The 12,913-nt window shown below is 35.1% G+C and overlaps 7 protein-coding genes across 7 annotated transcripts; 1 reads left to right on the top strand and 6 right to left on the bottom strand.

The window, feature by feature from the left end:
* Window positions 1-229: 229 nt before the first annotated feature.
* Window positions 230-1,753, bottom strand: SPS1 (putative serine/threonine protein kinase SPS1; the record flags this gene model as incomplete). Its single annotated transcript, XM_003958240.1, has 1 exon — window positions 230-1,753. The coding sequence occupies one exon, from the start codon at window positions 1,751-1,753 to the stop codon at window positions 230-232; it is 1,524 nt and encodes a 507-aa protein (XP_003958289.1).
* Window positions 1,754-1,998: 245 nt separating this feature from the next.
* Window positions 1,999-3,114, bottom strand: AGE1 (GTPase-activating protein AGE1; the record flags this gene model as incomplete). The annotated part of the gene is made up of 1 exon (XM_003958239.1): window positions 1,999-3,114. The coding sequence occupies one exon, from the start codon at window positions 3,112-3,114 to the stop codon at window positions 1,999-2,001; it is 1,116 nt and encodes a 371-aa protein (XP_003958288.1).
* Window positions 3,115-3,528: 414 nt separating this feature from the next.
* KAFR0G01185 (uncharacterized protein) lies at window positions 3,529-3,741 on the bottom strand (the record flags this gene model as incomplete). Its single annotated transcript, XM_003958238.1, has 1 exon — window positions 3,529-3,741. The coding sequence occupies one exon, from the start codon at window positions 3,739-3,741 to the stop codon at window positions 3,529-3,531; it is 213 nt and encodes a 70-aa protein (XP_003958287.1).
* Window positions 3,742-5,016: 1,275 nt separating this feature from the next.
* Window positions 5,017-7,287, top strand: PMT6 (dolichyl-phosphate-mannose-protein mannosyltransferase PMT6; the record flags this gene model as incomplete). Its single annotated transcript, XM_003958237.1, has 1 exon — window positions 5,017-7,287. One exon carries the CDS (start codon window positions 5,017-5,019, stop codon window positions 7,285-7,287), a length of 2,271 nt encoding a protein of 756 aa, XP_003958286.1.
* Window positions 7,288-7,387: 100 nt separating this feature from the next.
* ELP2 (Elongator subunit ELP2) lies at window positions 7,388-9,742 on the bottom strand (the record flags this gene model as incomplete). The annotated part of the gene is made up of 1 exon (XM_003958236.1): window positions 7,388-9,742. The coding sequence occupies one exon, from the start codon at window positions 9,740-9,742 to the stop codon at window positions 7,388-7,390; it is 2,355 nt and encodes a 784-aa protein (XP_003958285.1).
* A 1,313-nt stretch (window positions 9,743-11,055) lies between these two features.
* Window positions 11,056-11,700, bottom strand: KAFR0G01160 (ADP-ribosylation factor GTPase-activating protein; the record flags this gene model as incomplete). The annotated part of the gene is made up of 1 exon (XM_003958235.1): window positions 11,056-11,700. The coding sequence occupies one exon, from the start codon at window positions 11,698-11,700 to the stop codon at window positions 11,056-11,058; it is 645 nt and encodes a 214-aa protein (XP_003958284.1).
* Window positions 11,701-12,110: 410 nt separating this feature from the next.
* MRX3 (Mrx3p) lies at window positions 12,111-12,866 on the bottom strand (the record flags this gene model as incomplete). The annotated part of the gene is made up of 1 exon (XM_003958234.1): window positions 12,111-12,866. One exon carries the CDS (start codon window positions 12,864-12,866, stop codon window positions 12,111-12,113), a length of 756 nt encoding a protein of 251 aa, XP_003958283.1.
* Window positions 12,867-12,913: the final 47 nt, after the last annotated feature.

The following is a 12,913-nucleotide window of genomic DNA, read 5'->3' as shown; positions in this document are numbered from 1 at the left end:
GTCGCAACCATCATCCGTAAACTAGTTTCATGACAAAAAAAGAAATTGCTACTATTAAGTAACATTGAAACAATGTAGAGGCCCTCGTAGTAATCATGGTTTCAGCTATCTACCAGCTCAATCTTTGAATTATTGGACAGGTAAGAACAATTTAAACTATTGTATTGTTATGTTACTCCTCCTTGCATTTGTCGTTACTTTTTTTATGTATATCAACTATATTGAAAAATTATACCTTGTTTGAAAAATAGTTTTGAATGGTTTCCATTCGCAACAAAATTTCTTCCATGAAGACCTCACTAAATCCAGGAACTTGAGCTTCAGTCAGCTTGAAATTGTACAATATAGCATTGACGAAATTCTTGGTGTCTTCATCATTTGCTCTTTCATTCATCCTCTTCAAACTATAACATATGACATTTTTGAAGTAATCCACATTTTCACGTTTATTGCTGCCATTATAGTCAGTTACGTCTTCTATCCTATCACAATTGTTTTTTTGCTCTTTTCTTTGAGAATCTGTATCAATATCCATTCCTGAGCCCAACTCATACTGGGCTCTAGCTGTCAAAACTCTCACCTTCTTGAATGATTTACTATTTACTGTCAATGGTGTTATTGTCTGAACTTTCGTAAATTGTTGGTCAGTACTACTAGCATTTTGCAGTTGTGACGAATTTGAGATTGGGCTAAGTTGCTTCAATGAATGTAAGTCAGAAGTGGGAGAAATAAGCGATGAATTGTTCTTTATAGATTTCATAGAATGAATGGTATTAAAATCCCAAATTTCTTTAGGTTCTTTTCTATCATTTGTGTTATAAAATTTTTCATTTATAGGGAATTTTGGTTTCTTGATAAAATTGCCATTTTCTTTATTCTTAATCTTTTTACATAAATCTACATCTTTCTGTAAATTTTTGATTTTACCATTGAATTTAAAGATAAAATCTGTTTTTAATAAATTTTGGACGTTGGGTCTGAGTTTAGGATCTTTAATCAAACAGAAAGATATGAATGACTTGGTAAAATCATTGTAAGGCCCATGTAATTTGGGTGGCTTCCTTTTTACTAAACTTGTCATGACTTTAACCGGATCATATTTGGACAATGGTGGCACACCTTTTAATAATTCGTAGGTTGTTATCCCCAATGACCAAATATCTACCTTCTCATCATAACCATTATTAATTTCTTTATTAATAACTTCTGGAGCCATCCAATAGGGTGTTCCGACGAATGTATCCCTTTTTAAGGTAGCCTTTATCTGACCACTAACACCAAAATCTCCTAATTTTACTTGACCATCGTCTGTTAAGAGGATATTGGCAGCTTTGATATCTCTGTGAATTTTTTTCTGTTCATGTAAGTATTGTAACCCTAGAAGAACATTTTTCACTATAAAGGAGACCTTTTCTTCTACAATACCATTTGGATAGACGATTTTTATTAGATCAGAGCATGATCCACCTCCACAATAGTCCATCACGATCCACATGGAAACGTCTTCCATTATTGTAGTAATATAGTTGATAATATAATCAGACTTTAATTCAGCTAGAAAAAAAATTTCTTGAGCTAATAAATCAATATCTTCGTCGCTATATTCCAAATTAATCACTTTTATTGCTACGTATTTTTTTGTAATATTGTCAATCGCTTTATATACATCACCAAAATTGCCCCTTCCTACACATTCTTTTATGTCGAACAATGAGGATGGCGGTAAAATATTATAAATATTTGAGTTATTCATCACAGATAGATACTTTCTCCTCTATAAACTATTACTACAGCTCTTTCAATATAATTTGTGGTAGATATATTTTTGTTATTTTAAAAGTCAGATTTTCATAATAGAAAGTTTATTACTGTGACGCGCGACAGAGATTGTGTAGTCTTTAATAATATATACATATAACAGTTCGAAATGAAAATAAAAACAGAAGAGACAAGTTGAAAAATGTAAACTAATTAATCTATTAAGTGTATTTGTATAGTTTATTTTTTCTTTAAAGATTTATGTAATGTCGATCTTGGAAGAAGTGCTAAACTCCATCTTTTGCCTGAATTCCTTTTTACGTTCGCTTTGGTGTCATTATCAATAGTAGGATTACTATTTGACTTTGATGTCACTGATCCAGGATTTAGTTGCGGTTGTAAATCACCAGAATTTGTTAATTTTAATTTCCAGTAATTAAGAGTGTCATTTGAAAGATCTGAGGTTGTGGGGAAATCTGTATCGAGTGTCATGTTATTAATTAATAGAAATTCTGTTACATAAAAAATTTTCTTGTTATTAATGAAATTATAATGCTTCAATGAATATTTGAAAAGGGATAAATTTGATGATTTATTGTATTGTAGGGATAAGTCTCTTAGGGACATGTTACTTTTCGCTATGCATGATTGTAATAAATGGATACTATTTAAATGAATTGCTTTAACCAATTGCTTTGTAGAATTTTTGAAATCTTGATTACCATCGTTTATAAAGATTTTGAGTTTATATTTATTGGTAATGAAAGTTGATCTTTCCGAATCATTTGAATTAAAATCAATTTTTAAATCTGGATCTAAATTTGATTCATAAAGTAAATTGCATGCAGAGTTTGAAATTTTATTTTCAATTAAATACAATAACTCATCAGGTCTGAAATTATCGTATATTAAAGATCTAATCTTTGAGATATGCGAACCCATAGATCTATGTGCTCCTGAACATTTGATACAGAGAGTACAGAGTAAATTAATTGAAATCCATTCCACATTCTCCGTACTATTACAATCACAACATTTTAAATTTGAAACGTGCAATTTTTTAACGGTATTCAGGAGTGTATAGTCGATATTTGATTTAATTGAATTTATCGTTTTCAAATCTTCCTTGTGTGTGGAAGATTTATCAATCAAATTGAGACGGCGTGGATTGTTCTTGGAGGATGGGTGATTCGTATTTTTTCCACCACTGGCACTACTGCTTCTTGTTGTTGTTTTAGTAGGATTTGTATTCAATAATGATGAGATGAGAGTTTGTACCCAAAGAAATGGTAAGTATGGATCCAATTTTCGTAGTTCTTTTTGATTTGAAACGGTCAGATCATTAGAAAGAGACATGGTACCATGAGAAGATGAGTGCCTTACTATTTTTGGGATATAAAGTGGTGATTTACTATTACTCCTTAACTTGAGGTCCTATTGTTTCAAACAAAGTTTCTCATATACTAATTTTCACTATATAACATTTTTTTCTCTCTTCGGGTTACCATTTTCATGATTACATGGAATAACACAAATTAGAGAGATACTCATAATAATAAACACGAAGAAACAATATAAAAAGAACTATTATTAATTAATTATACAATCTGTTACATATAACTGTATGGAAGCGGTTAAACGTTCTTGATAGTAAAAAAAAAAACCGAAATTGGTTACAAAATAATAATATTATTATTATACTGACACGTTATAATACAAACTCTTTCTACAAAAATTGAAAATTAAAAATAATCTCAGGAGTTAAACTTCTTAGAATAAGAAAGCGACACCAGCAGCGACGGCAGCACCGAAGATACCAGCGTTTAAGGTGTTAGCGTTAGCAGCACCAGTAGAGATTTGACTAGAAGTGGAGTTGGAAGCATTAGAAGCGTTGGTAGCGTTAGAAACGGTGGTGTTAGAAACGTTAGCAGCTTGGACAGCAGCGACAGTGGCAGCGATAGCTAAAATGTTCTTGAATTGCATTTCTATAGTAAAAATATGGATTGATATGGTTTATTCATGAAAGGAAATAGAAAAAAAAAAAAAACAACAAAGCAGAAAGAATCAAGTCAAAATAAATTTACCATGTACCACTGTTCCGTTTATATACTCGAGGTTACAATCCAATATTTTTTATTTTCTCTTTTTGTCAGTTGCCACCATATGGCCTCTTTCACAATTCATTATGGCCAGTTTTTTTTCTTTTTTGATAGCTCTTCTCTGTCAAACCCGCTCAGAAAACGACAGAGAAACGAAAAAATTTTCAGTGTTTCTTTTTGGGAGTGACTGATTGTTTTCTTTTTTTCCCTTAGCGGATTTCCTCGAAGCAGGAAAATTTTTCCTTTTCCCTCTCAAGAAATGAAAATGACTCTCGCCATTTGCACGAGGGAGCGGTCTGCGAATGGGCCGGCCAGAAAGAAGAGCAAGATCAGTGAGAGAACCTGAGGGAGGCTCAGTGCACATTTGTGCCATTTTTGGCTCCTCCTTGCTGTGGGACCCCATCCGTAAGAAGTAAATGGTAAACTTTGCTCACTGGGAGAGGGTTCAAGGGGTATTGCCTAAAGAAATCAGAAGAGGAAAATTAAGTGATAAACTGTGAGAGTTTATAGTGGTCGGTATGGGTGTCAATACGGTTCCTAGTTTGTGCGTGCGTCTCCTGCGTGTCCCGGACCGCAGAATCCGGATTGACTCTCCCTTTTGGGAAATAATATAGTTTCCACTTTCGGTTATGAGTGACCCTTCCGATGCACGCCTTGGGTTTTTGACTTCGTGTGGGGCGAGACACATTTCTCCTTCTCTCGTGGTGACCGCGGAAGACATGGAATGATTTCGCGTGATTAGCCCCACTTGCTTTCTTGGATTTCTCCTGGAAGGTCCAGACTTTCTGAAATCTTTTTCGCGCTGTTGTCGTCCACTGGTGAGAAACTCTGTCTTGTGATGTTATCGATTAATCGTGTCTCGCTTTTAGCGATTTTGAGGTCACGTGGATTATTTCTCTCACGTGAAAAAAATTCAAACCATAGGAGGTGGAAAGCTTCGAGATGAGGTTTGCCTTACCTCGGGGACCTTCGTACCTACATTTTGTTGTCTCGTTAGTTGAGACGCGCAGATGTCATGTGACTATTTTTTTTTGCGCTTAGAGCTTGTAACATGGTAACGTACGCCATTCGATTTTTGAACAAAAGTGATAGACGGGATCCAACTTATACATATATACATAAATATCCTACTATGGGTAAGATATTCATGCCATTTTAAATGTCTGAAGCTACTGCATTCGCACTCCCCTCTTCAGACCTCAATTTGCGAGAAAGAAGTAAGAACTTTCATTCAAGGCCAGTTAATGACACCAATGCCATACCGTCTAATTTGGAAATTGATAAAGAAAAACCTTCCACAATCTCTACAAAGACACTTTCTCTTCGAAACATAATACTAGATATCTTAGGCCCCATAATATTGACTGTACTTTCATTCTATTTGAGATTTAATGATATCGACAAGAATGAAACTGTCGTTTGGGATGAAGCTCATTTCGGTAAATTCGGTTCATATTACTTAAAACATGAGTTCTATCATGATGTCCATCCACCCCTAGGGAAAATGTTAATTGGTTTGAGTGAATGGCTCGCTGGTTTTGATGGTGATTTCGGTTTTGATTCAAATAAAAGGTACCCATCAGAGGTCAATTTCAAATTTATGAGACAATTTAACGCTACTTTTGGTGCTTTATGCGTCCCAGTCGCTTTCTTCACCGCCAAATGGATGGATTTCGATTATTATACTATCTATCTCATCTCTTTAATGGTAACTTTAGAACATTCCTACATCGCTCTGTCAAAATTTATTCTACTAGATTCAATGTTACTTTTCTTTACAATGACTACTTTCGCATGTATGTGCAAACTTTATTCATTGAGAAACAAATGCCTTACCCGTCAATGGTCAATGTGGATGTCACTCACCGGGTTATCTATCGGTTGCGTCTGTTCGGTTAAATGGGTAGGTCTATTCGTAACTTTAGTGGTAGGTCTCTACACAGTAATGGAATTATTCCAATTTTTCTACGATACCAACTTATCAAGATCAAAATATTATAAACATTGGATCATTAGAATAATTAATCTAATAATTGTCCCCTTCCTAGTGTATCTTTTCTGTTTCAAAATACATTTCACACTACTTTATAAATCAGGTACAGGTGATTCCGCCACGAATACTCTTTTCCAAATTAATTTAGAAGGCACCACCATTGAAAATAGTCCTCGTAACGTCGTCTATGACTCAGAGGTAACCCTTAGATCGCATGGCCTTTCTCCTAATTTATTGCACTCTCACGCTCAAGTCTATCCAGATGGTTCTCATCAAAGACAAATCACAGGTTATGGGTTTTCAGATACAAATAATAATTGGATTATTAAATTTGCTAGGACTAAAATGGTTTATTTTGATCCAGAAAGGGATTTTATTTCAGTTAGAGATGGTGATGAAATTAGATTATTACACAAAAATACAAATTCCAATTTACATTCCCACGAGGTCCCATCCCATGTCTCTCGCGGTAACTGGGAAGTTTCAGGTTATGGTTCAGACGATGTCGGAGATCAAAAGGATGACTGGGTCGTAGAAATAGTTAAACAAATGGATTCTGCAAACCCAAATTTTCCAAAGGAAGATCCAGAAATATTACATCCAGTGTCTACGTTCTTCAGATTGAGGCATAAAGTGTTAGGCTGCTATTTAACCTCCACTGGTCTGTCTTATCCAAGTTGGGGTTTCTCTCAAGCAGAAATTGTTTGTAAAAATTCCTGGAGTAAACATGATAAATCAACTTGGTGGAATATAGAAGGTCATTGGAATGAACATTTATCAATAGACGAAAGTTACGTCCCACCAAAATCAAACTTTTGGACGGATTTTGTGTTAATCAATTTTGCTATGGCTTCTTCTAATAACGCTCTAGTCCCTGATGAAGACAAGTACGATCCACTGGCTTCCGACTTTTGGGAGTGGCCTATTTTATACAGGGGTTTAAGAATGTGCAATTGGGTAACCACTTCATATAAATATTACCTAATGGGTTCTCCTTTCAACACCTGGATTTCCACTCTTTCACTCTTTATTTTCTGTGGTATTGTATCTTCTATAGTTTACAAATACAAAAGACAGTCTCTAGTAATGTCCACTGATTTATTTTGGAAACTTTCAATACAAGGTGGATTTCCTTTCGTCGCATGGATTGCACACTATCTTCCCTTCGTTGTTATGGGAAGAGTTACTTATGTTCATCACTACGTTCCTGCATTATATTTTGCCATACTAGTGTTTGGATTTGTCACTCATTATTTGTTACATACTCGCCATTTTCTCATCAAGTTGCCAGTGTATGTCTTACTATATTCTGGCTGTGTATATGTTTATATTTTATTTTCACCGATATGCCAAGGAATTGTTGGAAGAAATGCGAATTATACTAATCTAAAATGGTTGCCGAGCTGGAATATTGTAGATGACGTGAATTTCTTGTAGAAATTTGGTTTTGTCTATTTCTATTCATCTTTCCTTTAATACACTAGCAAAAACACTGATATATAAAATGCTAATATTATGGTTTACAATTAAATGCATCCTATATAGATATAGAATAAATACGTGTCGAATTATCATTACTTGAACAAGCTAACAAGAATCTACCCTCCTTTTCTGAGTGACACCATCTTAGTCTGTTAATTCTATCAGCTGGTGTTATACTAGCATCGACATTACAAACAAGCTCAAAACCGTCCGACTGATAAGTATAAATCAAAATATTCCCGTCTTCAAGACCAGCTGCAACTAAAATTTTACCTCCAACAGTTTTATCGTAAACAGATAAACCAGTTACTGGCTTCTCATGCCTTATTGAGTGTTTTGATACGTAGTCGTTTGAACTTTCCGAGAATTCCCAAAGTTTGATAGTTCTATCCCTAGATGCTGTAACAAAGCAGTTCCCAAATTCTAGTGGGGTCCATTCACCATCCCAAATAATTCTTGAATGTGGTTTTTCATTTGAATACATTAACTTGAATGTATTATCCTCGAAATTTCTTTCCCAAACAGCCCACTTTCTGTCTCTGCAGACACTTAAGAGGTACTTACTATCTTTTGAAAATCTTAATCTTGTAATCGTAAGACTATGGAAACCTAATGGCGGCTTTACTTCCAGCCATGTCTGGGTATCAAAAATTCTAATAACCGCGTGTTGTGGGGTATTGGATTTACATGCGGAAGCAATTAATTCACCATCTGAAGAAATATCGAGGCAAGTCATTTCATATCCATGACCATATAGCTTTTCAATCTCAGGCCAAAGAAGATGTCTTTGTAATTCAGATTCAGTAGGAGGACTGCTCAATGAGGAAACTATATTGTACGAAATATTTTTATTCCCTGCTTCATCTTCATTTTCTGGTTCTTCACTAGAATCATTGTCATCTGCTGCAGCTTTATTCGATAAGCCTAATACTGGTAGGGAAGCCGATTCTGGCATATTTTCTTCTGAGGTAATAGCTGGGTTAACGAATTGCTTTAAGATCTGAGCTACACCTTTTGGTTCATCAAAAGATCTTAAAATTTTCTCGTCACCACCACTTACAAATCTTTTATTGGACATAGGTTCGATACAAATCATATCGTAACCGTGAATTTGAGGTCTTGAAAATTCATGCCATGTTACAATTTCTCTATTTGAGCCATCTTTCTTATATGTCCATGGAGCATACAATCTTGTTGTTTGATCCAACGACGTAGAAAGTAGATAATCATCATTAGGAGCCCATGCGACATCAGTTACAGGTTTTGTAGTGCCAGTAATACCAAGCATTTCTTCAACTATAGTACCGTCGGTAACTGACCAAAATCTCCAAGCACCTGTTCTACTGTTAGTTAATATGTAGTCAACATCATTTTGGGTGAACCAAAGACAGGACCAGAAACCACCGGCAGAACCAGTTGCTGTTGATGCACCTTTAGACGAAAGTTCCCCAAGTCTTAACCCACAGACCCAGATACCTGACGCTTCATCAGGTTCCCAGACCATTAAAGCTGTATCAGCAGTTGACGCCAATAATTGCAAACGTGTATCATGCCATCTTAGAGATGAAATCCAATCATCATGGCCCATAATTAAAGCATCAAAATTAATAGCAACTTTTAAATCATCTTCAATATTAAACTTATATTGTTTATTGTTTAATAAGCTTAATTTTGCTTCATCTTCATCACTGGCGTCAATTAAATCGTTTATTCTAATCCTCCATAATCTAATATATCTGTCTTGAGAGCCAGAACATAAGAAATAGTCACCTGGTGTTTCTTGATGACGGAATGCTAAGGATTTAATCCAGTCTTCATGGCCCTCCAATTTAGCAGATAGGGCACAGTTATCAACTGTTTGGCCATTAAGGACAAAAGAAAAGATGAATGCATTAACGTTAGTACCACCGACAGCCAATAAATATTTGTTGGAAATGACATTAGAAAGTGACAAACATAAAGGTAAGAAGCCTCTCTGGACTTCAAATTCGTTACCAATTATGAATTCCCCAGTACCAAGGTCTTGGGTCCATAGAGATACCAGACCATTAGCACAACCAATAGCGATTAAATTAGGAAGTGTAGTTAACGCGACGATGGTGTGGTTATAATGTTTGATGGTTTGAATGCAATGTACTTTGTCATCTGAAAATTTCCAAATTTTAATATGAAAATCCTCTGAAGTAGAAACCATATAACATGTACCAGGAATAAATTTGACACATGTGACTTCAGCATCGTGACCCTTCAATGTGAGAGATATGCCTCGATTATGTGCATCTAATGGATGCCATAACGCAACAGTTTTTCCTGAACCAAAGGCAACAAGCTTTCTTTCCTTGTCATAGTCACTGACCTGGTTTTGTTGGTTTGCACCAACAAAAATAGCTTCAGAATTTACTGTAACCATATTATTACGTATGCTGTAGCCTAGTTTTCTGGTACTTCTCATCCAATATATGCATCGGAACCTTTTCAAATCTCGAGATGAGGTTCCATCTTTTCATTTTTTGCATATGATATCATCATCGAATACGAAGGCAAGAATGAATGCTGACAAGTTGCGACGATTTAGCAGATAACCCATCCTGATAGTCTTCTTTATGGTTATATTTCATTTATTAAACTCTCTATGTCTATTTTCTTGATCGTTATGGGCTCCTTTAGTAAATCTTTCTAATTTTTTGGAACCTTCAATTGGTGTAGTGTCAAATCGATACGATCGTGTCACGAAAATAATTAGCAGGATGGTAAAAATCAATCAAGCATCACTATATCCATTCAGCCATCTGGTAAATACAAACACTGTGAATTTTAATGGCTTGTTTGCTATTTTGTAGGGTTACTCGCACAAATGGATATCTTGATTTCAAATTTGGTGAATGTCCTAGATGACAGTATCAGTTCCACTGACGAAAAAGTCCACTTCTCCCATAATTTTTGTCTGAATGATTGGACATTGCTCTTTTATTTTATTTCTAATTACTTTGACTTTTATATCTGTGAATTCAAAAGTAATCATTGAAAAATTACTAAACATAAAATCGGAAACCAGAAAATATTGTTTGAAAAGCATGTGATGGACTGCCATCATTGTCTAACATGACAGAGAATTGGAATTGTAGTGTGTAACCTTCAGATAGGAGAATAGATGTGGGCCCTTCGACTCGTCGGTTCATGTACTCTATGTGTCGCCTAACTGACGTAAAGGAAGATCAGAGGATGTCTCTTGTATATCATTATCGTTAATATTGTTCATGTTGTGGATGTCAGTCAAATAATTAAAATAATTCTTATTAATCAGTGGTTATACCAAATAATGCACTGGTTTTCTATACAATAAAATATACAATAAATAATATACATTGTGACAAACTTTGATCAAACTTCAGTGTTCACCTGAGTATTTATACAATTTCCAACATATTTTGCTTTGTAACATTTTTTCCATGTTCTATAATCATATTTGTAATATTCCCTAATATTTACTGCCGATAAATTCATCGATTTATCACATTACCATATTATTATGTAATGTTAACTACCGACTGTTTCTCATATTATCTCATTATTATGTAATTTAATCCTTCTAAAACATTCCATATTTGTCATTCTAACTATCAGAACATTGAAATGTCAGTATAGTGCCATTTCCAGCACTAACAAGCTAAGAGATGTACAGAACTTTCTTTTGTGCTATATAGTATTAATCAAAAAATTTTCTTAACAAGATATCCTCTCGGTCGGTTTTCTATTAGATGACAGAATCGAATTCCTCTTAGGTTCCTGTAAAATATGAGCGTTTAAAGTACGAGCTTCGTTTACTTTTTTCAAGGGCTCTCCCCAATCTTTAGTAAAGAGATCATTACCACTTCCATAATTGTTATTTTCCTCACTTCTTAGTGATTCGCTTGACATGTTAGCAAATGACTTAGTCGCAACGCTGATTTCAAATGGATGCTCTGTGGTATCCCGTTTAACCAGACTATCTATATGATGTCTATACTTAGCAGCGATTTCATTGGTATACTTTTCCTTGATGGAAGCCTGCAATAACTTGTCAGCACTATGAAGAGTGAAATAGTCGTAAGCTTTCTGGTTGCCTCCATATTTGAATCCTTTCAAATTATTTACCGTCCATTGATCAATTATAGAGGACTTAACATACGTTATTCCTACATCCATGGTACGGTGGATATTTGAACATGAGAGACACAACATAACAGCAAACGGGACGGATACCCATGCTGCATCTTCAGCGCCACAGTCGAAACAAAATCTGCTTCTTGAATCCTGTGATCGTAACTTATCAAATACTTCTTGTACTTTCTCTTTCGTTACAAATATACTTCCTTCGTAGAGAGCCATGATTCTTTACTGAGCGTTATTTAATCTTCCTGGAATATCTGATCAGGAGCCTCCATAAAATGACAAATCTCATCTTATTACAGCGATGAGCTTTTCCCTTTAAAAGTTGATCTTTGCGCTTTTCATGTCCGAACGACAGACATTTAACTGGCAGCATCTAATAGAATCCAGTGACGGTAAATAAAGCTGTTCGATAATACAGGAGCTATTCTGTGACTGTTAAGGTGCCACTACCCTGTAAATATGGTTCAGATACTTTCTTATGCTTGGAAATTCGTTTTGACATTTTATTGCAAAATTTTACGTTTACTTTTGTTGAAATGTGTTTTCAAGCCAACTCCGTATGTCACTGCCTACAGTATGGCCCCAATTAATTAAACACCTTTTAATGTTCTTATTTTCGTTTACGACTAGAATATATTAAATCTATTTAAGTACTTGAACCATTTTGGTTCTACTAAAATGCAATGAGCCGAACAGTATATAGTGTCACTCGTACCGTGCTTCCCCAGAAAATAACTGAAAAGGCTTTTAGAAGGTAAAGACTCTAACGTACCGTCTATAACACATTTTCTACCCTTTATTTCACTGACTTTAGCTCTCAAAATTATCGTAGAATCCTCGGGAATATCTTCATGGAAGTTGAGATTTAGCCTTGCAGTGACACCTCTTTTACTTGGTAGCAAAGGAAATCCACAATAACATAAACCTTCATCCAATAATAAGGATAATATACCCTTATGTATCTTTTTATTCTCATTACTTAGTCCTTTTCCTAGATGATAGAAGACTACCAATGTACCTTCATCTTCATTACGGAAAATAAGAGGATCGATTTCCAGCTTAGAAGGACCAAACAACTGGCCCTGGCCCACATGATAGGGTATATGTTTATGGGGAATTGTCTCACTTTGTACTGAGTGTGTTACCTTGGGATCGTTGATTAATTGCTTGTACAAAGGAAGTTTGGCAATTTTTTCTAAGATATCTTCACGTTGTAATGAGAAGGACTGTCTTCCTGTCCTAAAATGAGGATGTACCGGATCTGATAGTGATAAAGCAGTTGACTCATCAGGCCAGGCCTTCAAAAACGTGACGAAACCTAACGAGAAGCCCAAAGTAGGTAGCAATACAAATCGGTTTGCTATTTTGAAAATTGGTGGCATTATTTGTGCAGTTCCTATCTATATCCTTGCCAAAAGTAGTGCTATGT

The sequence above is a fragment of the Kazachstania africana genome, chromosome 7, assembly GCF_000304475.1.
Source record: "Kazachstania africana CBS 2517 chromosome 7, complete genome".
Lineage (NCBI taxonomy): Eukaryota > Fungi > Ascomycota > Saccharomycetes > Saccharomycetales > Saccharomycetaceae > Kazachstania > Kazachstania africana.
Note: the sequence above shows the minus strand (reverse complement) of the source record. Positions and strands in the feature narration are given on the sequence as shown.